This window comes from Aspergillus ochraceoroseus (genome assembly GCF_002846915.1).
Source record: "Aspergillus ochraceoroseus IBT 24754 chromosome Unknown P175scaffold_2, whole genome shotgun sequence".
In the NCBI taxonomy this organism is placed as follows: domain Eukaryota; kingdom Fungi; phylum Ascomycota; class Eurotiomycetes; order Eurotiales; family Aspergillaceae; genus Aspergillus; species Aspergillus ochraceoroseus.
The window spans coordinates 1,494,048-1,517,732 of record NW_024468477.1 but is presented as its reverse complement, the minus strand read 5'-3'; the positions used below and the strand labels follow the sequence as shown (position 1 = coordinate 1,517,732).

Below are 23,685 nucleotides of genomic sequence, written 5' to 3'. Positions count from 1 at the left end.
TCCTCCTCCTGGATCCACTGAAAGATATAACCACTATTGTCAAAGCTGGCAGTCATCATCTTGAGAGAAGAATATTTTTGTATCTTCTCTCTCTCTCTTACATACACACACACACTCTCTCTCTCTCTCTCTCTCCCTCTCTCACACATTGACCCTTGACCTTTGAAAGAAAAGAACACCAACTTAATAGCTGTAACTGTTGCTCTCTCTCAGTCTCAGCCTTAATCCCCCCCCCTTTTTCTAGTCCTCTTTCTGGCCAACCATTTGTGGGACTCGGATTCCTCTTTGCAAATCCCACATCCGGGAATCAAGTTTTTTTTTTTCTACCTCTTATTTTGTTTCTGAAAAGGAAAAAAAAAAGGGGGAAAGAATAATTAATCAGACGGGAAAAAAAAAACCCCTCCCAAAAAAGAAAAAAAATTGGCTGTAAACAATTCCATCCAGTTGTTGTTACGGCAGAAAGATTTTGGTGGTGGTTCATTATTCAAGTCGCTTGTATGGCATTTGGGGCACCCGACAGCTTCCATCCACTTACCTACCTTTTGGTGCTGCTTCTCCCCCTCTCCTCCTCTTAACGCTTTGCCCCCCTCAAATCAGTCCGTCCTTCTTGCAGAGCTCACACTGCATCCTGGTTTTTTTGTGTGTGAATATCTTCTTCTACTTCTTATTCTTCGTTTTCCCTTTAATTGCTCTCGGGTTCTCCACGACTGTCATTGCCGCCCGCTTTTTCTCCCTCATCCGCAATAGGGGAAGTGTTTCAATCCACGAAAAGAGGACACCCAGACGTCATACAGCAAAATTCCTTCACATTCAGCGATCGTTAAGAGGTATGTTCATTTAATAATTAGTATCATATCTTTCTGTCTGTCTGTCTTTCTTTCTTTTTTTCCCCCCCTACCTGTGGAGGGTTATCCCTTCCGTACGTTGGATGGCGTCAAGTCATTGGCACAGCTTTTGCCCATTGCCTGCCTGCCTGACTTTCCTTCATCCCGCTTTTTCTCTGCTCCTTCCCAGTATACCCAGCCTGCATTCCGATTTCTCTCTTCCCGGGGTAATCGCAGCTCACGTTTTGTTGGCGATGCCACCTCCCGCTGGCTTTTGTTTTCCTTTTGAGACTTTCAGAGCTTCTCCATACCCTCCTCCTCCGCTCCTCATTCCTCCTACCTCCTCAGTTACTAACCTATCGTTCTCCTGTATCCAGTATACTCCAGGACTTTCCCTCGTTGTTTCAGCGTAACCTCCCGGTCGGCGTACTTCGCAAATATATATTGACAAGTGCCACCCTGCCACTTGCAACGCTCCCTCATATTCAGGGTGGATCACTTCCTCCAGAACTTTGAACGTTATACCAGCTTAATCCGTTCCCTTCTTGCGCCGGAAGATGGATCAACAAGGTCAATCCGGGGTTCCCGGACCAGCTGGGCGAAAGCTTCATATTGCCCACAGGAGAAGTCCCTCTGAGCTCACTCCCCTCATGAGTATGTGTTACCTCAAGAGCTATCGTGCTTGCTCTCTCTGGAGAACGTCCACCCCGGTTTAACTAACAGCCTGGGTAATAGTGGAACAACTGGCTATCCAGCAGCAAATCGAGCTGCTTCAGCAGCAACAGCAGCAAATCGCCGCCACACACCAACAATACGTGAACATGGGCCTGCTGCAACCACAGCAACTGGGCCAGGTTCCTGCTTTCTCTCAATCTCTCCAAGGAGGCGGCACATCCATGGCCGGTGTTTCCCCTCAACTCAACGCTTTCCAGTTTCCCCAAGTTGGCCAGCAACAGCTGGGAGTCCCCATGAATGCTTCGGCTCAACACTCGCATCGTCGCAATCAATCCGCTCTCCCAGGTCTCGGTATGGGTCCTCCCCCAGCTCCATCATCGGGAGCTTCGGGTTATGCCGACTACAACCAACAACAGCAGGGAAACAATCAGAAGCATGAAAATGGTGGTCATGGCCGTTCACGGGGAGGGCCCCCCGGTGGTGGTGGCCACCAGCGCCGTCATTCCCTCGCCCTTCCCGAAGCTAAAAAGGCTGCAGAGCTCGCCCAGCAGAAGAGAACTGCCTCTGGTTTCCAGTTCCCTGCACCCGGCAATACCGGCGATTCATCCGATAACACATCGACTTCGGAGGACAAATCAACCCCTGGCTCTGCACAACCGCCCCAGGGCCTAGGTCTTCACCGAGCTGGCAATATTCGTGCTAGCGGTCATGGTCGGAGCCAGTCCATGGCTGTGGGCGGCAACAGGGGTTCTCTGTCCGGCCGTGGTGCAGGTGGTTTCCAGTTCCCTTCGAACGATGGCATGGGCTCTGAGAACCAGCGACGTGGAAGTCAGCCTGCACACGCTCGCACATCCTCGAGAAATTTTGACGGCAATTGGCGCCAGCCAAACAACCAAGCTCAGAACCAAGATCAGCAGAAGGGTCTTGGGCAACAGGGATCGGGATTCCAGCCTGGCCATCGTGCCCGCGCATCGATGAATCAGTCAATTGGCTCGATCGGTCAATTCCAGTATCCAGGCCAGCCTCAACTAATCCAACTCCCGCAGGGCCAGGTAGTCATGGCTCCACCCCAGATGTTTGGCGGTGGCCAGCAGCTTAGCCCCCTTCAACTTGCACAGCTCCAGGCTCTGCAGCAGAATGGGCAGCTTAATGGCCAGGGTCTTGGTCTCCAGGCCAGTCAACATGCTCCTCCTCAGCTGTCTGTCCAGCAGCAGCAGCAGCAGCAACAGCAACAGCAGCAGCAGCAGCGCAAGACCCTGTTCACCCCCTACCTTCCCCAGGCAAATCTCCCTGCGCTCTTGAGCAACGGTCAGCTTGTTGCGGGTATCCTTCGCGTGAACAAGAAAAATCGTTCCGATGCGTATGTCACTACCCCGGACCTGGACGCCGATATCTTCATCTGTGGAAGTAAAGACCGCAATCGCGCTCTCGAGGGCGACTATGTTGCTGTTGAGCTTCTCGATGTAGACGAGGTCTGGACCCAGAAAAGAGAAAAAGAGGAAAAGAAGAAGCGCAAGGACATCACAGATGCTCGCTCGGGAAGTACCGCTGGGGCTGACAAGCTGTCTCGCTCTGATTCAGGTCACAATGGGGATCGTCAGGAGATTGGACCCGATGGCAGCATCCGCCGCCGCGGTAGTCTTCGCCAGCGACCAACCCAGAAGAAGAACGATGACGTTGAAGTCGAAGGACAGAGCTTACTTCTCGTCGAGGAAGATGAAATCAGTGACGAGCAGAAGCCCTTGTATGCCGGTCACATTGTCGCGGTCATTGAACGTATCGCCGGACAAATGTTCTCCGGTACCCTTGGCCTCCTTCGTCCCAGCAGCCAGGCAACAAAGGAGAAGCAGGAAGCTGAGAGGATTGCCAGAGACGGTGCTCACGGCCGCCACCAGCAAGACCGCCAGCAGGAGAAGCCCAAGATCGTTTGGTTCAAGCCGACCGATAAGCGGGTCCCCCTGATCGCGATCCCTACAGAGCAGGCTCCCCGTGACTTCGTCGAGAAACACCAAGAATATGCCAATCGTATCTTTGTTGCATGCATCAAACGGTGGCCGATCACTTCGTTGCATCCATTTGGTACTCTTGTTGAGCAACTAGGAGAAATGGGCGACCTGAAAGTGGAAACGGAGGCCCTCCTCCGAGACAATAACTTTGGCTCTGACGAGTTTTCCGATGCGGTCCTAAAGAGCATTGGTTGGGACAACTGGTCGGTCTCTAGCGAAGCCGATGTTTCATCTCGTCGCGATTTCCGTCAGGAAGCCACTTTTACCATTGATCCCAGTGGAACTAAAGAGCTGGATAGCGCCTATCACTTCAAGGCCCTCCCTGACGGAAAAGTAGAGATTGGTATTCACATCAGTGATATTGCTCATTTCGTCAAAGCCAACTCCCTGGTTGACCGGGAGGCCAAGAAACGTGGAACTGCCGTCTATCTAGTGGACCGGCTTGTCAATATGTTGCCTCTGCGGATCTCGACCGAATTGTGCGCTTTGCTCCCTGGAGAGGAGCGCTTCACCGTCAGCGTCGTCTTTAAGGCTAGCCCAGAGACGGGTGCCATCGACGATGATGTATGGATCGGCAAGGGTATCATCAAGAGCTCAGGCAAACTAAGCTATGATGAGGTAGAGTCTGTGATCCAAGGCACTTCCGATATCTCTGTGACTGGTGTTACCGTCGATACCATCCGTAAACTACAGGTAAGCGTTTTGTCTATTTTCCAAATCCAATATCGGGGTGTGCTCGGGCTAATCCCAGAATGAACTGGTTTAGAACATTACCTCGAAATTCCGTGAAGTGAGATTGGGTAATCGAGTTTCCCTCATCCCGCCGCTTCGCCTGCTGCACCAGCTGGATGATGAGAATGTGCCAGTGGAGAACAACATCTTTGACTCCTCAGCCGTACGCGAGCTTGTGGAGGAGCTAGGCCATAAGGCAAACTTCCTGGTTGCGCGCAAGTTGGTGGCGGCTTTGCCTGAGAAGGCCTTCCTCCGTCGTCAAATGCCGCCCAACCCCCGTCGCCTTCAGTCTTTCGTTGATCGCATGAACAGCCTCGGGTTTGGCTTGGATCCCACAAGCAGTGGAACCTTGCAGAGTAGCCTCTGCAAGGTCCAGGATGACGACTTGCGTAAGGTATGTTCATCTCTTCCCTTTCAAACGCTCATGCGCAGAAAAATATGGATCTTTTTCTTACAACTTTTAGGGAATGGAAACAATCTTGACGAAATCCATGCAACGCGCGAAATACTGTGTTGCTGGCAATCTGCAGGATGAGCAGCGTCAGCACTACACCCTCAATCTACCCGTGTACACTCATTTTACGAATCCTTCCCGCCGTTATTCCGATATAATTGTCCATCGTCAGTTAGAGGCTATCTTATCGGACGGCGCAATTGAGTTTTCCGACGATATTGAAACCCTCAGCAAGACCGCAGAACTTTGTAACAACAAGAAGGATTCTGCCCATAACGCTCAGGAGCAGAGTGTTCATATCGAGGCGTGCCGCAATATGGATAAAATACGCCAGGAAATCGGTGGTGATCTGATCAGCGAGGGTATCGTTATTTGCGTCTACGAGTCTGCGTTTGACGTTCTTATTCCCGAGTACGGTTTCGAGAAGCGAGTTCACTGTGATCAACTCCCTCTTAAGAAGGCCGAATACCGCAAAGAGACCCGGGTTCTGGAGCTCTACTGGGAGAAGGGTGTGCCCTCATCAGCTTACATCCCTGAGGACGAACGCCCTAAGCCCGCTAGTTCCCGTGCTGCCCAAGCTGCCGCTGCTGCGCGGGAGGCAGAAGCTGCGCGGGAGCGTGCTAGGGAGAGGGAGGAAGCTATGAGGAGACAGACTGAAACTAGAACCATGTCTGCTGATGATGTTGATGCTCTCTTCGACGATGATGACGATGTCTCTGAAGTCACAGAGATGGCAGCAGGCGTGTCGTTGACTTCTTCTGCTGACCGTTCGACTCAAAGCATGCCACCTTCCCCTACCCGCAACGGCCATATGCCCCAAGGCCCTCACCGCACCCGCTCTGACCCCAAAATTGCCACGAGCACTGCGGATGCCCCTGAAGCTAAATTGACCAATAAGGAGAAGTATCTCCGCCTGTTCAAGCTTAGAGAGGAAGGTGGAGAATATATTCAAGATGTTACCGAGATGACTCGCGTACCCATCATTCTCAAGACCGATCTGACCAAGAGTCCACCGTAAGTTTTCTCTTCCCCGTTCCCTTTTTTTTTTTTTTTTTTTTTTTTGGGGGGGGGGGGGCTGTATTTGGGTCTTTCTCCGCGATTGTAGCTAACTTTTCGAAATTCAGATGCCTCACTATTCGCTCGGTCAACCCCTTTGCTTTGTAGAGGACTGGAAACTCCCTTTCCCTCACCAGTGTTCCATGTTTATATTACAAATTTTTAGCCATCTTGGCAACTTTAGGGGGTCCGTCTGACGGTTTGTATAGCTGTCATGGCCATTTTATGCTATCGCCAGGCACCAAGTGACACTCACATTATTGCTGACCCGTCTTCTCTGGGTAATATTGCTTTAATCAGTCTAGCGTCCTGTTTATGCTTGTTATTTTATAATAGTTGGTGCCCATCTAGGTCAAGCTGGTGGGCCGGTTGTCTTGAGTTTTGTCTCAGTATCAGTCTCAGGATAATGTGAGAGTCATGGCAACGATCCGCTGAGCAAACACTTGAAGTATATCGAGGGCTCGAAAGAGGCTTAATTGAAGCTCCCCGACTGGGGAAAGAAAATAGGGGAGCAGATAATACAAGAGACGGGTAGCTTTACTGACAGTATTACTGGGAAGGCGATTCGGATACGAGATGTTAGGAAAAATTGTATTCGTCTTAGATATTAGCATAGCTTAGCTTATTTCTTTTAACTTGGTATTTTCGGACAATGTTGGTTCTTGCCTAATCTAATGCAGCCCAGGTGCCTACAGGGCACCTACAGAGAGTAACGGGGAACCTAAATTCCACCAGACCGGCGAGTATTGCGCGGTTTCATCTTATTTTATGACAGCTCAATGCAAAAAGGGCCATGACGAATGCAGAAAACAATGCACCAGAAACAACTATGCAAGGAAGACTCCTCAAGGCAAGCAATCCCAACCAAATGCTAATAAAGAAACGTTGAAAATCCAAGAAGAGCCGAACAATTCAACCCAGTGCGCAATATAAGAACGCCAAAAGAAACAAACCATGATTCAAGAAAGTGAATGCTCAGCTTAGTTTACAGAAGTTAAGCAGTCACAAGAAAAGAAAGAGAAAAAAAAAGGTTGTTCTAGTTCATAGTCTCCGAATGCCTATCCGAGGCTTTACCTTTTTCATACTCGATGACGACACTTTCCGAGTGCTAGCACTAGGTCTCGAAATCCTAGAGCTTGTCGAGTTCAAGGCAGCCGATAGCGAAGATGCAGCGGAGGAAGTAACAGATGCAGAAAGATGCGGGGGATGGGACTTTTTCATGAATGAGCCTGGGTTTTTGGACGAGGCGCGATTCTCCTTCCCGTGTCCCGTAGTACAATGGCGTAAGGGGTGCGAGGGGTCTGATGGGATGTCTTCGTATATCTTTAGGTCTTCGCGGATACGACCGGAGGCGTTAATGCCTCCCCTGTTTAGGAGGGAGAGTTTGGGGGATTTGCGTTGAGGGGAGGAATCGCGGTCTCGGTCTCGGGGGTCAATAATGGGTGATATGTTTGCGGCGATGTTTCGTTCTGAGGGTGTCATGCCGTCGGCGTCAATGTCTTCTGTATCCATGGCGAATGGGTCGGGGTCCATGGACATGGTGAGGACGGATAAGGGGCGTTTCCCATGAGCATTTTTGCGGGGACTCGGAGGGGCCAGTTTAACTGGGGAGGGTGAGAGGGAGGGGTCGTTTTCTTTTGTGGAGCAGGAGGGGTTTTCGTTCTCGTTGTCATTGTCATTCTCGCCATCTGAGAGTGATGAATCGATGTGTTCGGATTGATGATGGGGATGTTGTTCTGATGATTCGTAATGGTCGTTGAGTTGTGATGGTCCACCGGTGTCTTTCCGGTTGGCACCAGTCTTCTTCTTCATGGTCAATGACTGGATTCTAGCTCCCTGTCGGGATCTTAAGCATCGCGATGCTTCCTCTTGTTCGGGGATCGTGGTGTCAGATTCCTCGCCTCTCATCTTCGCTTCCAGGGCCGCTGTTCTTAGCTCTGCAGGGACGGGGGCGTGAATAGACGTCATTAGTTTGGCCTGACGGGCAAATGCATCGTAGTTTTCTTGGAGTAGAGCACCAGACGTAGAATTAAGAGCGGAGTCAGGATTTGGGTAGATGAGCAAGCACGAGATAGTCTAGATCAATAGCGCATCAAGCGTCAGCAAAGGAATCTTTTCTCAATTCCTCCCAGATATGTGAGGTGAGGCCCTGGGGCAAATTGCACTTACAATCAATACATCCTTCAGAGTCAAAGTCGACTTCCAGTCTCGCTTCAAGGTGTCCACACATACCGCGCCGGTGGACTCCTCCACATTGGGATGCCATATTCGGGTCTTGAAAGTCGCCTTAGGTGGGCTCGTGGGGTAGTCTTCTGGTATTTTTAGGTGCAATCGCCACAGTCCTTGGGAGTACGGTGTACCCTGTGGTCCGGCCAGCAAGGTTGTAAGCTGCGTCAAGTCGTCGGAGGCATCTTCGGGAGGAAAAAGGTAGTTCGGTGGAAGTTCTTCATGCAAAGCAGCATGGTCCGCTGCGAGACGCCGCAGCTTGGAGACCTACCACCGGGTAAAACATTGAATCAGTGCTGCCGAGAGAAAATAGAAAAGGAAGGGGAACAAAGCCTTACCATTCTGACTTAAGCGATAACTTGTAATAAGTGTAAAGCAACACAACAACACAAAACGAAGACCGTGAATAGCAATGCTGGTCTAGTGTCGTCAATAGCTTCAATGAAGTTCAAGATAGCCAGCTACCTAAGCAATGTTGGTTGGCACCTCAGTTGTTCGGAACTATTCCTGGGAAAACCCTGCCTGTAATCAACCGAACCAATGGTGTATCCGCGCCCCGAGGCCAAAAAGATAGCTACTAGTGACGATCCAAGATGTTGCTTCGGATGTTGCTCCCTCCAACCTCTGCTTTGTTTTGATGATGTGAAGTGAACCCAACAACAGCCGCTAGTCTCCTTCAGGCCCAATCTGGACGCGTATCTCAACACGTGACGTACGCGTTCCATTACGCGTTTTAGGAAATGTAATTGTTTGGTCACGTGGTTAGCGCTTGCTCACTATGAAACTTTTTTTTGTATAAAAAATTTTTTTTTATTAATGAGGCTAAAATGAATATAAATTTGGTCAATCCTACGATAAATTATTTCTCAATGGATAAGCCTAATTTAGAAAGACGAGTGGAACATTTCTATTTTACAATTTGCCACTAGAGGTCGCTAGCTACTAACCGAAGCATAAAATAAAGTTCGTAAAGTATGCCAAAAGCTCACATTTGGAGCAACTGCTGCTTAAAATGAGGTTTCACATAGTCAGTATTAATATTATAGAATCCATATGCGTTGTAGATACGCATCTTGGGCGCCAAACAGTAAAAATTTAGAAGAATGAAAGAATAGTGCCCAAAGTAATACACATTCCTCAAGAGGGAATCAACAGTATATCCATATTGCTCATTACATAAATCCAGTCCTTCTCCAATATATAGCAGTCGAACCAGTAGGGATTATAGTCAGTTATCCCAAGCCCGAGATCCACCCCCGGAGTGGGTGGCCCGGCTTATGCTGCTGTCCGTTTAGAGGAAAGCGACGAGAGCAGCGCCAGCCAGACCGGCGGACAATCCAAGAGAGCCACCAGTGGCGAGAGGGTAAGCACCATTGGTCGAAGAGGTCGTGGTGCTGCTGCTGCTGCTGCTGCTGCTACTGGAGGAAGTCGACGAGCTAGAGTCAGTGGTAGAGGAGGAGTCCGCGCTGGTAGTTGAGTGATGCTTCGAGCTAGTAGTGGTGGTAATGCCACTAGAGCTGGCAACGACGGTGCTAGCCGCTCCAGAAGGGGCCACTGCAGTTGGGATGAGCGGCTGTGATGTGACAGCAGTAGCCTGCAGGTTGTTGTCAGGGTATATTTTAGACGGTATACTTCAGATGGAAAAGTCAGAGCTTACCACCGGAGCTGAGGATTGGGCCAGGGCCAGAGCCGAGAAGGTGACCAGGAGGATAGAGTACCGCATTTTGAGGGAAAGTGTGAGTAGGAGGTAAATAGAGATCTAGACCTTTTGAATAGTATGATACGTTGAACGAGAGACAAAAGTACTAGTCAACGAGTGTGGGAATTAGAAGAACCAGAGCGCAATCGAGGTCTGGGGGAGGCGATCCGCTTTATATCACTCAAGGATCGACTCAGGTCAAAGTGACAGGTGCAGAGCAATCTTTTTAAATAGGTAGACAGCGCACGCAAAACAAGCACCATGCCTTTCTTTCCATCAGCCCTGTCTGCACCTCCTAGTGTCGATTCGAAGCGTAAGGATCCACCATCCACAGGGGGGCAAAAGTTCAGCCAACAGGCATCGTCGCATCACGATTTACGACCCGCTTCTGACCTCTTCAGGTGAGTCGTTATGTGGCTTGAGCAGGCACAATCGAGTCTAGGCCGAACTTTGAGGAGTGGGAACACTGCGCAAGCCCTGCCGAATGAAGCCGTAACTAACGTGGGATACGAGGTCGGGTTGTTATTCTTAGCAGTCAGGAAATTCAGGAATAGCGAAAGAATGGGTAAGCTAGGCGAGAATACATAAAGGCACCCATCAGCCTCATCCTTTCTCCATACCTAAGCCTCCCAGTCAAGGGCGCAGGATGTTGTGATTGTTGTCATGTTGGGGACCCAAGAGAAAGAGAGAGGGAGGTTTGCGTATACTCTCTTCTATTTTTGGGGGTCATTCGCGTCATCTGCCGTGTCCACCAAACAAGGCCAATAAAGATTCATATTTCTATCGATCTACACCCGAGGTTGTCTGATCTATACAGAGTAGTTATTCTATACTGTACCACCTCCACACAAGCAATTATTTTTCGACTCTCCCTCTTATTTCATTTTTACCGGAGTAGCTCCGAACACATTTCTCTCTCTCTCCAGTCCATAAATTCCTTCTTACTGCTAGACGACGAACCCTTTGTAAGCCGCCTATTTTCACCTTGTCTCTCACGCTGACAAGCCCCATGCATATAACTACGGAGTACGGGGAGGATAAACTCTCGCCAGGAGCACAGGGCAATCTCACCCCTCGAAAACCTCGGTAGCACTGAAGGGGGTTGAACTTCAGTGACGAGTACACCTGATGATCTCTTCCAGATGGTTGGCTCGGATAATACAAGCATGGCGTAAGTCTCTGGCGATTGAAGTTATGAGGATGATGCGAAACGTACTCTGTAGGTTCATGCTCTTGTAAAATCTGCTAAAAAAATCTGCTCCGGATGTACCTACTAGTACTCCGGGTAGGTGTTTTTTGAAATGCTCCTGGGATCAATCTCCAAAATAGTGGCCAACTTGGAGTACTCCGTCCCTGGACAGACAACACATATCTCCGATCCATACCTACTTTACTCCGTAGTAGGAGGTTGATATGCATCCAAAACATCATCTTTCCGAGTCCAGACGCGTCTCCTGTAAGGTACAGCATAGGGGGAACGATGTACGGAGTACTCCGTGCTGGATATTGTAGAAAAGTTAGTCCCTAGTAATACTCTCCCCTACTATTGCCGTATGCAAGGGATACTATTGCAATAGCAATGTCTAAGAAACACTTGGCCGTAGGATAATTATAGACCTTGACATCTGAGACCACTATTGTGTTATTACGATCATCATCACCATCATCATTATTTATTATCAATACTAAGAGCCAATATCAAGGGTTAGATTCCTTCAGGACTACGGTGGAGAAAGCGAGTGTGTGTGCATTATATTGTGTTGTCAGTTTTACAAACACACCTAGCAAATAACTACCTGGATATGATCCATCCACGTATTTCGCAGTTTTTATCCAATAATAAGAAATGTTTTATTTTTGTGGGCTGCACCAAAGTCATCCCAGTGTCTCAGCTTTTGTCCTCTGTATGGTGTATGTATGTACGGAGTACTCCGTACCGTCTTCCCTTCCCATAATCCAGTGGCTGTTGCTAGGGGTACCGGACCATTTGAGCCCGAGAATTAGAATCAGGAGATTTTTATACATAGAATTATTTCTCCAGGTGTGGTAGAGTCACAAGAATAAACACCCTCTCAGTATCCTCCATCTACACATTGTAGCTCTTGTTCAGATGATACTAGTCCAGCCTTCCCCATACCAGCTTGCTTCGAAGGGGTAGGAAGAACCAAGGATTGCCGGCTTCAGACAGGCCAAAAAGATAGATATCATTGTGCATCAGAGGCTCCTCTCTATTTTGTACATTGTTGTGCCAATAGCAACGCCGCCAAATATGCCTTATAATTAGACAGACTAGTTTCCATTAGCCCTTTGATGGGATATCACCCCGCATCCAATCCGCAAACTCTTTTCGCTTAGCCTAGACACACAGTATTAGTCCTTTTATCTAACCAGGATAAAAAAAAAAAAAAGGGGGGGGGGGGGGGGGGGGGGGGAGGGGGAAGCTCACCCGCACATCCCAAAAGCTATATCGATCCTCTAACCGTTGATACGGGTTCCTTGAAGCACCCTCCCTCTGAACCTCCGCAGCCCACTCACTCCAGCTAACGGGCTTTAATTTCTCCGCGCCTAGAACAAGTCCCGTAGATACAATGACCAGCGATACTAGGGCTTCAATCACGATATCCTGTGGCAGAGCAGTTGAGGACGAGGAAAGATGGACGTTGCTATAGAGAACCGTGTGCTCGTGAGCAGAATATCCCCTAAATATGGTTGATTTTCGTTAGTGAATGCCTATTTTCTCTTCAACACCCGAATTCCAACAGTTCCGTCGGAAGATCTCGTTCAACATCACAACAGCTTGAGAGGGAGCGGGCCTAGGATAGGGTTGGCATACGCATGAGCGAGCAGAACGAGCCCGAAAAGGGTGATTAGGCGTGAGACGAACCCCATGATGGGTATTTAGATGTTCGTTCGATTTGAATATGAGAGCCAGCCGCCGGGGCTTGAGATTCCGTTTATGTTGCACGACAGAGCTATCAGCCGAGCTGGGTTTCTTTGCGTCGTTCTTCATTCGTGTCTCCCAAGTTCCCGCCATCTCGTTGCTGACTAAACTACGTATTTATATCACGTGACCCATCACGTCGTCGTGCTCGAATGCTGGGAGGACCTAATGGTAGCACATCAGGTGATGATTTACGGGGGAACCGATTAAAGTGCGAATGTAATATTATAACCATTGAATTTGAAGCTGCAGCAGTATGGCCACACAGACGTGGGTGATGACTGGTGGTGGGCTTCGAGCATTTTGGCAAAACTGCCCCTCCTACCTCTTGCACCGGTTCCGAATCATCCCCACCATCTACGCCCAACAGACCAAGCTCGGGCATCACTACATTTGATTTTGCGTCTCTACTGGAAAAAAAAAAAACCCAATTGCTGAAAAACACGAAAATGGGGTATTTTTGTTCTTTGATTTTGATATTCATGAGACGCCCAGTTAAACCCTGATTGCGTCCTGGGCATTGGTTTAAGTTCATGACACTATATTTCTGACATCAAAAAGCCATCACACCGTCAACCTCATAAAAGGACATCTCAATTACAGCTTCTGCATAGCAGCGATATCAGTGGACTGGACGTGGTCCTCATCCTCCTCAATCTCCTGCTGGAGCTCATCGAGAGAGATCTTCTCATCTTCAACGACAAGGTTGATCTGGAGCTTCTTAATACCGAAACCAACAGCAACAAACTTGGAAGCACCCCAAACGAGGCCGTCCTTCTCAATGGCACGGACGTTAGCCTCCATCTCCTGGAGGTTGGTCTCATCATCTAGAAATGGATTAGCACGACTCGTAACGGAAAAATATGAAGCGAAACTTCTTTAACTTACCCCAAGGCTTGACCTCAAGGGTGACAATGGACTTAGCAGCAGGCTTGGGCTTAGCCTCCTTCTTCTTCCTGTACTCAGCAAGACGAGCCTCACGCGCCTTCACAACCTCAGGATCTTCCTCCTCCTCGTCACTGCCGAAGAGATCCATGTCGTCATCTTCCTCAGCGGCGGGCTTGGGGTTGACAGGGAGCTCAGTGGCCTCAGGGCCGTAGGTAGTGTAAGCCTTAGAGGCATCACCAGGGAGGCTGGAGAACTCGGCCTCGTAAGAAGCGACGTGCTTGTACCAGCGAGCAACGTTAGGGTACTTCTCAGCGTCAGGGGCGCTGGAGAAAGCCTTGAAGGTTACAACATCGGCCTGGGAAGGAGCGTGGCTTTGAGCGAATTAGTCAGATTCGAAAAATGATTGGATCATGACGAAGAAAAGCTCAAAATATAAAAGACAAGCAGTGACAAGAATCTTCCAAGTGATCAGAAACGCGATTTCTCGCAATTGTTGTGTAGTCTTGCAGCGGGGTCTTAAGCCGCCTCATAAACACGGACCAATGTTTTTTCATCATATAGACGAGGAAGATCTTACAGCAGGGTGCAATGACAGCTAGGGGAAACAGGTGATGGAAATTGACAAAAAAGTGCGTCTTACCCAACAACGTAGCTCCGAGAAGCAAAGTAGGTGTTGGCAACTGAGGGGTAGGATTAGTGACTGAAAAGGGGGAAAGGAAATAAAAACAAGAGGAACATACGGGTAAGGCCAGCCTCAGAGATAAAGTCAGTGAAACCCATTGTGAAGAATTATGTGTGTGAGGAAGAAAATGTGGTGTTGGAGAGAGAGAAAAAAGAGAAGAGAAGGAAGAAAGAAATAGGAGGGGAAAAGGTGTCCAGAAGTAATTTTTCGACGGACGGCCCCAGTTATGAATTTTTTTGGGACCATAGCTTCACGTGATTTGAGGGGGTCCCGGAGCTTGGTCGGTTCTCTGGTTGAAGCTTCCGCCACTCACCATCGCGATCACTGTGGAGCGTTCCAGAAGCCTCGCGATGATTTGGGTGCGCGGATACTTAAGTATGTCATCGACTCGGGCTGCCTGACGTTACAGAAGGAAGCCTGGCTTTAGGATTCTCACTCTCTCTCTCTGATACACACACACATACATACACATCAAATAGCTACTACAATGGCGTCGAGGCTGCATCTCAGTGGCACTCGACTCATCCGATCATCAGCTTTAGCTTCACCAAATCGGCACTTATTACGACCTTCACCGACCTCATTACGTCTACTCCCGCATGCTCGGTTACTCCCGCCCGTGACGAATGGTGTCGCCCACCACCAACCGATTCTGTGCGTACGAACCTATGCCAATGGCCGGCCGCATCCTCCAGGTGGCACACATCGCATGAACCTTGGTGGCGAGCCAGAAAAGTCGGCGTTGGAACAATACGGGGTTGACCTCACTGCTAAAGCCAAGGCCGGTAAACTCGACCCGGTTATTGGCAGAGACGCAGAGATACATCGAACTATTCAAATCCTATCGAGACGAACCAAAAACAACCCAGTTCTTATCGGAGCTGCGGGAACGGGAAAGACAGCCGTTCTGGAGGGTCTAGCACAGAGGATCGTGCAAGGCGATGTGCCTGAAAGCATCAAAAACAAACGGGTCATCTCTCTAGACCTAGGCTCACTCATTGCTGGTGCTAAGTTCAGGGGTGACTTCGAGGAACGATTAAAATCTGTGCTGAAGGAGGTTGAAGAAGCACAAGGGGGCGTGATTCTCTTTGTTGACGAACTCCATACTTTACTTGGCCTGGGAAAGGCGGAAGGCAGCATCGATGCAAGCAACCTTTTAAAGCCAGCCCTGTCTCGGGGAGAACTTCAATGCTGCGGCGCAACAACCCTTAACGAGTATCGATTGATCGAGAAAGATGTTGCCTTAGCAAGGCGATTTCAACCTATTCAAGTTGGCGAGCCTTCTGTCGCTGCGACGATTTCGATATTGCGTGGGATAAAAAACAAGTATGAGGTTCATCATGGTGTCCGTATCACAGATGGCGCGTTAGTTGCCGCCGCAACATACAGCAATCGCTATATTACCGACCGATTTCTGCCTGATAAAGCTATCGATCTGGTAGATGAGGCGGCTTCCGCCCTACGACTTCAACAGGAGTCGAAGCCTGACGTGATCAGGGAGTTGGATCGTGATATTACGACTATCCAAATTGAACTAGAATCCCTTCGAAAAGAAACCGACGTCAGCAGTCGTGAAAGACGTGACAAACTTCAGCAAGACCTAAAAGCTAAACAAGAAGAAGCCGCCAAACTGACAGAAGTCTGGGAGAAAGAAAAGGCTGAAATCGAGAATCTCAAACGTACCAAGGAGGAACTGGAACGCGCTCGGTTCGAACTCGAAGAAGCCCAAAGAGAAGGGAACTTTGCAAAGGCTGGTGAGCTGAGATATTCCAAGATCCCAAGTCTTGAGGCGAAATTGCCAAAGGATGGCGAAGAACAAACCGATGCTCAGACCAGCCTCATCCATGATTCAGTCACAGCTGACGACATTGGGAATGTCGTTTCTCGGACCACCGGTATTCCTGTGAGCAAGCTTATGGCCGGGGAGGTTGAGAAATTGATTCGGATGGAAGATACCCTCAGGAAATCTGTGCGTGGACAGGATGAAGCTCTCTCAGCTGTTGCAAATGCAGTCCGTATGCAAAGAGCCGGGCTGAGTGGGGAAAACCGTCCACTTGCCTCATTTATGTTCCTCGGCCCTACCGGTGTTGGTAAGACCGAACTTTGCAAGAAAATGGCTGAGTTCTTATTTTCTACCGAAACCGCCGTGGTGAGGTTTGACATGAGTGAATTTCAGGAGAAGCATACCATCAGTCGTCTAATTGGCTCCCCTGCTGGATATGTGGGCTACGATGATGCTGGTCAACTCACAGAGGCTGTAAGACGGAAGCCATATGCCGTCCTTCTGTTCGATGAATTTGAGAAGGCTCATCGTGATATTTCTGCTCTCCTTCTCCAAGTTCTCGATGAGGGCTTCCTCACAGATTCACAGGGCCATAAAGTCGACTTCAGAAATACTCTCATTGTTCTTACGTCAAATCTCGGGGCCGATATTCTCGTTGGTGCCGACCCTCTACATCCCATCAAGAATTTCGGGGATGAGGAACTTTCTCCAGATGTCAAAAAGGCCGTTATGGATGTTGTCCAGGGAGCTTACCCACCTGAATTCCTCAACCGTATTGATGAGTTTATTGTTTTCAAACGACTATCGCGGACAGCCCTAAGAGATATTGTTGATATCAGAATCAAAGAGCTCCAATCAAGGCTAGATGATCGACGGATGACCTTGCAGGTGGATGACGAAATTAAGGATTGGCTCTGCGAAAGAGGTTATGATCCTAAATTTGGTGCTCGCCCTCTCAACCGTCTGATCTCGAAAGAAATTGGCAACAGGCTCGCAGATAAGATCATCCGTGGTGAAGCCACGGCAGGGCAAACTGTACGTGTTTCATTCAATGCCAACAAGGATGGGCTTGAAGTCACGGCCACAGCCACAGAAAATGAGACAGCTTGATGATTTAGGAATGTTTTGGGATCGCGTCTCGGGCTGTTTTGCTATTTTTGGTGTTCGGCTTGGGATTTAGTTGCTTTTTTTTTTTTGATATGTATTGTAGGTTGGATCACTACTGTGTATAATAATATTCGGTTGTATAGTACTCGCAGGTACCATATATTATATTATATAGGTCACTCCCATCTTCTATTAATACCATGAATTTTGGATAATCAAGGAAACGACCTGACGTTCCTCGTCCCCATTTGTATAGGTCCAACATTTACCTAATTTCCCTTGGTTTTGTAGAAGAATATTAGACCATGTTGATACCTCAGGTACCAGGCAGTTTTCTAACAAAGCATTTGCTCGGCCAAGTAGACAAAAGATATCAACTCATGCACAACACTTGTTGAACACATTCTGTCTTTCGACGTTTATCAGGGATTTCGATGGAGCTGGCCGGTCAGAAACGGGGCAGAGCTCATTACACCCACATTCACACTCCTGTACCCCCAGGTCCTTCGCCTACCATGTACAATGGGGCTGAATCTATGCCTACATCCATCCCACAAACTAATTCGCAGGGAATCCCAAGGCTAAGGCAGCCTCACCAAAATAACATCACCGACCAAATTCCGGGCGCTGCCTCTCTAGAGGACTCCGTTGATGATGATCTGGATCAAGTTATCGCTGCGATTGACATGCGAGATTCAGGGACCGTTGGTTGCTCTTATTATTCAGCCCAGGAGAAAAAATTATACCTACATGGTGATATCAGATACTCCAATACTGAGATAATCGATACTTGTCTGCTGCTAGCCCGTCCTTATTGCTCTCCGAAAGCTAATTAGCTTGTAGTGATCCTCCAAGCCAAACCTACCGTGCTTCTGACCTCAACCCGAATCGACCATATAAATCGCCAAGGACAAGAGTTAGACCGGGAGGATGGTATGTTGAATTAGAATACGTTTTTCCATCTCACGTTCTAATCGCAACTACTCTCACAGGTTCCAGACGCTACCTCCCCTATCAACTCGATGTGCGTCCGTCTCAGGAGTTCAATTTCTCGAAGGCAATGAACAAATTGGTATCGTTAGGGGTATCATCGAAACATGAGGATCGTATCAAGTTCCTGGTCCCCCATAATGGACTTGCTGAAACAGATCAAGTCGATTCGGAAAATCTCGATTTTACGTTACAGGAGGGTAGACACTTACATCTTAGCAGCTTCATCGACCTGGAGAATAAAGTAACAATAGGATGTGCAGGGGCTATTCTTACTTATCTCCAAAGACGCAGATCCTCAGATTCACTATCTGAAGGCATGACTTCAAGAGTCTACGATGTTGCACTCTTTGAGATATCCACTCTGACTGGGGCTATGTACGTCTAGAAAGCCTTTAACCACTCCCCCCCCAGAAGTGCAGACCTTAACAGCATCACAGGTTTGTTACCACAAGAACTCTAGCATCGCTTCAGATTATGGAATCTGAGTCTCATCCAAGCGTGGTAAATCAAGGGCCAGGCGGGAAGTCATCTTCATCCAAAGAAGGCCTCTCCGTTTATGGTTTATTCCAACGCTTCGCCTGTACTCCACAGGGGAAACAGTCTCTTCGGCAAATTTTCCTGCGTCCTTCTGTACAACTCGATGTCATCCAAGAACGCCAAAGGTTTATTAGCGTGTATCTGCAGGCAGATAATTACAATTCTTTGACCAAGATGGTGAAAAGCTTGAAGTATATCAAAAACCTCCGCCCTGTCATGATCAACCTCCGGAAAGGAGTCAACACTGGAAGTGGAAAGGTTTCCGGTTTTAAGGCCACAGTATGGGCTACTTTGTTAGCAGTACGTGATGGGACAAATGCTTTTTAACCAGAAATACAGCTAATTGGCCAGTTTGCGTTCTACGGCATCGACATCCACGATGCTCTCAGGGAAACATCCGGGGGTAATGGCCTAGCTGTGCTTCGCAAGGTAAGCCGCTACTGCAAAGTCAAGGCCCGTGCTATTAACAAGGCATAGGCTTTGCATAATTTCGAGGCGGCCCAGCTATATAGAGTGGGAAGGATGATCCAGGAGATCGTAAGAGGTTCTTATTTCCTTCGTCAAGCACATGCTGAAACTTCCAGGTTGATATCGATAGTTCTGACGAACAGGGAAGAACCACGGTAAAGCCGGGGCTGGACCGAGAACTTGACAGAATGAAAGACAGCTATGATGGGCTTAATAGCTTGCTCAAGAAGGTTGCTATACAAATTGCGACGACCATACCTGAGAGCCTCGATATCGACGTGAACGTCATATACTTTCCACAGCTAGGTTTCAATATAGCAATACCTCTTAAGGACACGGGCGAGGCGGCATACAACGGCTCCAAAGATGGCTGGGAACTTATATTTATGACGGAAAATAGGGCATATTTTAAGGACTTCAGAATGAAAGAGATGGATGAGAAGCTTGGCGATATATACAGTCTGATATGTGGTATGTTACGATTTCACCCCCTTTGTTGCCTTTTCTTCTTTGATTTAGGGTATATTAACATATTAACGCTTTATTATCAACCAGAGAAAGAAATCGAGATTGTGTATGATCTAGCCCAGAGAGTTCTCCAGTATGAGAAAGTGCTCTTAGAGGCATCGGATATCTGTGGAGAACTTGATAGGTAAAACGTCGCAAGCTCAAGTTAAGTGGAACTAACAATAAGCAGTCTTCTTGCTATGGTCCAATCAGCGAGTTACTACAAATTAATACGTCCGAAAATTGTGCAGGATAATATCATTAGAATCAATGGGGGCCGGTAAGTCAGAATCGATAGTTGATGAGGAAAGTTAAGTACTCACCACCTACAGTCATTTTCTACAAGAATTGGTCGTTCCTTCATATGTGCCAAACGATACTTTCTTAGTGGGAGGCAGGCTTGAAGAGCCTGTGAATCAGACTCAAAATACTGTGGAAATAACTAAGAGAAGAAGTGGCCCATGTATGTTAGTATTAACAGGCCCAAATTATTCGGGGAAGAGCGTTTATATGAAACAAGTAAGTTCCCTATATACTCATTAAGAATTAAACTCACAAGAAAAAGGTGGCTTTAATAGTTTATCTAGCACAGACAGGAAGGTAATAAATAGCCTAGCACGCATGAAAATAAGAACTACAGTGCTGACATTCTACAGCTTCATTCCTGCGGAAAGTGCGGAGATTGGCGTGGTCGATAAGATTCTAGTCAAATCCAATTCCCAAGACAGTGTGTCACTAATCCAAAGCACTTTTATGAATGACCTTCAACAAATCTCATTTGATTTGAAACATATCACAGCTCGAAGTCTCTTACTGATTGACGAGTTCGGAAAAGGAACCTGCGAAAACGGTACGAATCATTAACTCAGTGTGAACAAATCCGTATAGCTATCTAACCCGGGTATAAAGATGGCATTGGGCTTGCTTGCGGAATTTTCGAGCATTTACTGAGCCTCGAAAGTGCTCCCAAAGTTATAGCTGCCACGCATTTCCATGAGATATTTGAGAACGAACTCATAGAACTCGCCCGGCCACGATTACAACTTGGTCATATGGAAGTCCGAGTCAGCGAAGATGCTCATGAATCAGATGATCAAATTACCTACCTTTATAAGTATGATCCTGACTATGCCCGCTATATACATATCGTTAGACTCATTGCAGCCCCCTACAGCTTTCGACTCGGGAAAAGTAATAAGAGCTTCGGAACAGTGCATGTCTTCCCTAACCAATATCAAGCATCATAGGGCTTCTAACACGTGTATGCTACAGATGTGCAGCAATGAATGGAATTAACCAGGCTATTGTCGACCGCGCAAATGAACTTGCGTCTCTTTCTGCTCGTGGAGAAAACTTGATTGCGGCTTGTGCAAGGCTTTCAGCGGATGAGATGCAGATGTTACAAAATGCGGTATGGTCCCCTTGCGATATATATATATTTTTTTTTCCAATTCCGGCGCTAATAACGTTGATTGAAGGAGACCTTAGCTAGACGATTCCTGGAAATAGATTTATCGGGGGCCAATGATAGGGAGAATATTGGGTTGGTACTGAAGGAGTTGCTTGATGAATTAACTCCGCGGCAAGAATATATATCTTCGGAGGACGACTCCTCGACCCTCAACCAGGTCTAGGCTACTGAATGAAGGATTACTACTAGATGTTTCAAGTCCGACCTCGGAACTTTTTCTGACATTAGAAAAATGGGTTTTACGATGATTGCGAGAGATAGGTAGAGTTAAAGATTAACGGAAGACGAGCACAAGGTTGTATCATCAAAAGTCTATATACATACACACTTAAATTCCCTTTTTTAGTCACTAATTCAACGCCAAACGGTATGTATCCCGAAGTAAGAGCGAAAAGAGAATTGACGAATAGATTAGAGCTTGACACTCTTGACCAGGTTCTTCTTAATACCTGTAAGTTCACCACCGTAGCCACCTGGGCCTTCACCACCTTTATAAACCTGGCGAATACTGCTGAGTTTCTTCTTCTTCTCTTCAAACCTCTTCCTTTTCTTGACACGGGGGTTGCGATTATCTTTGTTCCGCTTAGGTGTGAGACCCTTGTTCTTTTCGATTTGATAGGTGATGGCACGTTTTCCATCGGGGCCGACCTCCTCCTGGACTTGAACATGACCACCTTCGCGAGCTGCAGTGGCGTAAGCATCTGCGCGGGCCTTCTTGTCATCCTTGCGTTGTTTGGAGCGGGCCGCAATCATATCGTAATATTCATCATCGTCCGTTCCAGACTGGCCCCCTCGGAGTTCGTTCGCGACCCGACGGTCTTCATCGTCGCTGTCGCCACCCAGCTGCTCGGAGCCCTTAGGCTTCTGCTTACCACGCTTTTCGGCTTCTGCGTTCAAGCGGGCCTGACGGTCCCTCAACCGCTCACGGTAAGGAATATCCGCGTCTCCACCAGCGTCACGACCAGCCGCAGTACGCTTATTCGATTTCTGAACGATCTGCGACGTATAGAAGCGGAGGGAGCGCTTCTGCTTAGCCTTCTCTTCAGCCTCTTTGGCGGTAAGGGCGTCTTCGTCACCGAAATCAGAATCCTCTGCATCCTTCGACAGAGTCTTCTTTTGAATAACCCGTTTCTTCCCAGGTTCTGAGATCAGTTTCGAGAGACCGGCAAGGTTTGCTTCTGTTTCTTCAAGTTTCTTTGCTTTCCGCGCTTCTGCCTCTGCCTGTGCTGCTTCTGCTGCCCGCTGGGCTTTGGAAACCTTTTTCACCTTCTCCTTCTTGGTCGCCTTAGCCTCTTTACCATTGCGTTCTGGTGTTTCAACTTCAACGTCACTCTCAATATCTTCCATGACTTCATCCTCTGAAGCCTCAACTTCAGGGGTAGTAATGTCCTTGACAGTGTCCCAGAGGTTTCGGAAATTGACAAGTGAGCTCATAACTGGGTGCGTCCGTAGTTGAGCTGGCGATAATGTGGTGCGGTTGCCGGCGTTTTCATGGGCAGAGGTGAGGAGCATAAAGTACATGCTGATCGCACCCAGGTAGGCTGACAAAGCACGGTGCTTGATGACAGCAACTGGGGCATGATCGGAGTCGGTCTCTACGGCGGCATCCGACTTTGCAGATCTGGTGGCCTTCTCAAGGTCGTGGTAGGTCGGTTGGAGGTCGATGAAATCTTTTGCCAAAGGTTCGAACTCGGGATATCTTGACTTTAGAAACTTCAACTTTTCTTCTGTGCTCATATCTTCTGTAATTTCCAACTGTGGTAAGACTTCGGTCACCACACCGGTATCATTTTTGACATCTCCTGGGCCTTTTGCGGACTCGACCCATTCCGTCTCATCGAATCCGAAATCCTCTTCGTTCATAGCCTGCAGGTGTTTCTGCTGTAGCCTTTTCGCTTCTTCCTCTTCTTCGAGCGCATCGGCCTCTGTTTCGATTTGATCCGCATTGTAGAAGTCCTTCTTGGAAGAACCCCAGGCTGCAAGGCCCTCCTCATCTTCCAGTTCAGACCCCGGACTATCACCCCGCTTCTTTTTCGACTTTGTTTTGACGTTCTCAAGATCATCTTCATCGTCGTCGTAATCCTCTTCATCAACGTCGTCTTCGTCATCCAGGTCTTCATCGTCCACAGACTCGTAACCCATGATTTCCTCGTCGGAAGGTTGGAAAATTTCCTCTGAAAAGGGCACAGTCAGCCACAATAGCTAGTGTATATCAAGACATGTCTTTCACAAACCAACCTTCTTCAGCCAGCTTCCTCCGCCTCTTTGCGTCTGGCTCTTCCTCTAGCAAAATATGATCCCGTCCAGCCTGGAACTCATCTTCGGAGTCGTCGAATCTCTCCTCGATATCGAACTTGGAGAGATGCTCCTCTTCGGTCTTCTTGGCCGGGCGGCCACCGACCTTTCTCTTTTTACCCATGACTGGCTCTAGGTGAAGAAATATGGGAGAATTGGCTGAGCGCAAGCTGGGGAGCCAAAAAAAAAACCGATAAACTTCAGATAAAATTTTGGGCGGGATTCTCACCGCCTTGCGAGATCTAGTCCTAAACAGGGAGGCTCACGTGCATTGAAACATGATTACGATTGTTACAGAAATAAACCCACCAAACCCTATTGGAACCTGTCTCTTCCTGCTG

General features: G+C 48.2%; 8 protein-coding genes across 8 annotated transcripts; 3 read left to right on the top strand and 5 right to left on the bottom strand.

Annotated features, from left to right (window-relative positions):
* Positions 1-1,381: 1,381 nt before the first annotated feature.
* ssdA (mRNA-binding translational repressor SSD1) lies at positions 1,382-5,855 on the top strand (the record flags this gene model as incomplete). The annotated part of the gene is made up of 5 exons (XM_040893439.1): positions 1,382-1,478; positions 1,560-4,198; positions 4,272-4,631; positions 4,702-5,705; positions 5,816-5,855. 5 exons carry the CDS (start codon positions 1,382-1,384, stop codon positions 5,853-5,855), a joined length of 4,140 nt encoding a protein of 1,379 aa, XP_040754014.1.
* Positions 5,856-6,788: 933 nt separating this feature from the next.
* On the bottom strand, positions 6,789-8,213 carry P175DRAFT_0430682 (putative ubiquitin conjugating enzyme E2; the record flags this gene model as incomplete). Its single annotated transcript, XM_040893441.1, has 2 exons — positions 6,789-7,823; positions 7,917-8,213. Coding segments are annotated over 2 exons (1,332 nt in total), but the record flags the coding sequence as incomplete, so codon positions are not given.
* A 1,051-nt stretch (positions 8,214-9,264) lies between these two features.
* Positions 9,265-9,696, bottom strand: P175DRAFT_0529693 (putative GPI anchored protein; the record flags this gene model as incomplete). The annotated part of the gene is made up of 2 exons (XM_040899711.1): positions 9,265-9,567; positions 9,631-9,696. The coding sequence occupies 2 exons, from the start codon at positions 9,694-9,696 to the stop codon at positions 9,265-9,267; spliced, it is 369 nt and encodes a 122-aa protein (XP_040754012.1).
* Positions 9,697-11,846: 2,150 nt separating this feature from the next.
* Positions 11,847-12,641, bottom strand: P175DRAFT_0139027 (membrane magnesium transporter family protein). Its single transcript, XM_040892414.1, has 3 exons — positions 12,506-12,641; positions 12,119-12,371; positions 11,847-12,028 (listed from the first exon to the last, which is right to left on the bottom strand). Exons 1-3 carry the CDS (start codon positions 12,559-12,561, stop codon positions 11,972-11,974), a joined length of 366 nt encoding a protein of 121 aa, XP_040754011.1. The 5' UTR covers positions 12,562-12,641; the 3' UTR covers positions 11,847-11,971.
* A 569-nt stretch (positions 12,642-13,210) lies between these two features.
* P175DRAFT_0433807 (translation elongation factor 1 subunit beta) lies at positions 13,211-14,281 on the bottom strand (the record flags this gene model as incomplete). The annotated part of the gene is made up of 4 exons (XM_040893619.1): positions 13,211-13,440; positions 13,502-13,872; positions 14,142-14,181; positions 14,242-14,281. 4 exons carry the CDS (start codon positions 14,279-14,281, stop codon positions 13,211-13,213), a joined length of 681 nt encoding a protein of 226 aa, XP_040754010.1.
* Positions 14,282-14,604: 323 nt separating this feature from the next.
* Positions 14,605-17,223, top strand: hsp78 (chaperone ATPase HSP78). The gene has a single exon (XM_040896668.1). The coding sequence runs from the start codon at positions 14,671-14,673 to the stop codon at positions 17,074-17,076; it is 2,406 nt and encodes an 801-aa protein (XP_040754009.1). The 5' UTR covers positions 14,605-14,670; the 3' UTR covers positions 17,077-17,223.
* A 386-nt stretch (positions 17,224-17,609) lies between these two features.
* On the top strand, positions 17,610-21,352 carry P175DRAFT_0514665 (MutS family protein MSH5; the record flags this gene model as incomplete). The annotated part of the gene is made up of 16 exons (XM_040898819.1): positions 17,610-17,865; positions 17,917-18,006; positions 18,066-18,441; positions 18,504-18,903; positions 18,955-19,032; positions 19,081-19,140; positions 19,188-19,542; positions 19,627-19,723; positions 19,769-19,858; positions 19,911-20,097; positions 20,144-20,178; positions 20,235-20,428; positions 20,488-20,692; positions 20,753-20,791; positions 20,851-20,989; positions 21,057-21,352. 16 exons carry the CDS (start codon positions 17,610-17,612, stop codon positions 21,210-21,212), a joined length of 2,757 nt encoding a protein of 918 aa, XP_040754008.1. The 3' UTR covers positions 21,213-21,352.
* P175DRAFT_0473859 (something about silencing 10 family protein) lies at positions 21,330-23,504 on the bottom strand. Its single transcript, XM_040895191.1, has 2 exons — positions 23,288-23,504; positions 21,330-23,223 (listed from the first exon to the last, which is right to left on the bottom strand). The coding sequence occupies exons 1-2, from the start codon at positions 23,466-23,468 to the stop codon at positions 21,461-21,463; spliced, it is 1,944 nt and encodes a 647-aa protein (XP_040754007.1). The 5' UTR covers positions 23,469-23,504; the 3' UTR covers positions 21,330-21,460.
* Between the last annotated feature and the right edge of the window lie 181 nt (positions 23,505-23,685).

What these genes read in the sequence shown, in the direction of transcription:
- P175DRAFT_0139027 (XM_040892414.1), bottom strand. Translation starts at nt 12,561, where the DNA reads ATGGGGTTCGTCTCACGCCTAATCACCCTTTTCGGGCTCGTTCTGCTC. An exon ending in CTCGTTCTGCTCGCTCATGC is followed by an intron (nt 12,372 to 12,505) that starts GTATGCCAACCC and finishes AACCATATTTAG; the next exon opens with GGGATATTCTGCTCACGAGC. An exon ending in ATAGCTTTTGGGATGTGCGG is followed by an intron (nt 12,029 to 12,118) that starts GTGAGCTTCCCC and finishes CTGTGTGTCTAG; the next exon opens with GCTAAGCGAAAAGAGTTTGC.
- hsp78 (XM_040896668.1), top strand. Translation starts at nt 14,671, where the DNA reads ATGGCGTCGAGGCTGCATCTCAGTGGCACTCGACTCATCCGATCATCA.
- P175DRAFT_0473859 (XM_040895191.1), bottom strand. Translation starts at nt 23,468, where the DNA reads ATGGGTAAAAAGAGAAAGGTCGGTGGCCGCCCGGCCAAGAAGACCGAA. An exon ending in GAGGAAGCTGGCTGAAGAAG is followed by an intron (nt 23,224 to 23,287) that starts GTTGGTTTGTGA and finishes TGCCCTTTTCAG; the next exon opens with AGGAAATTTTCCAACCTTCC.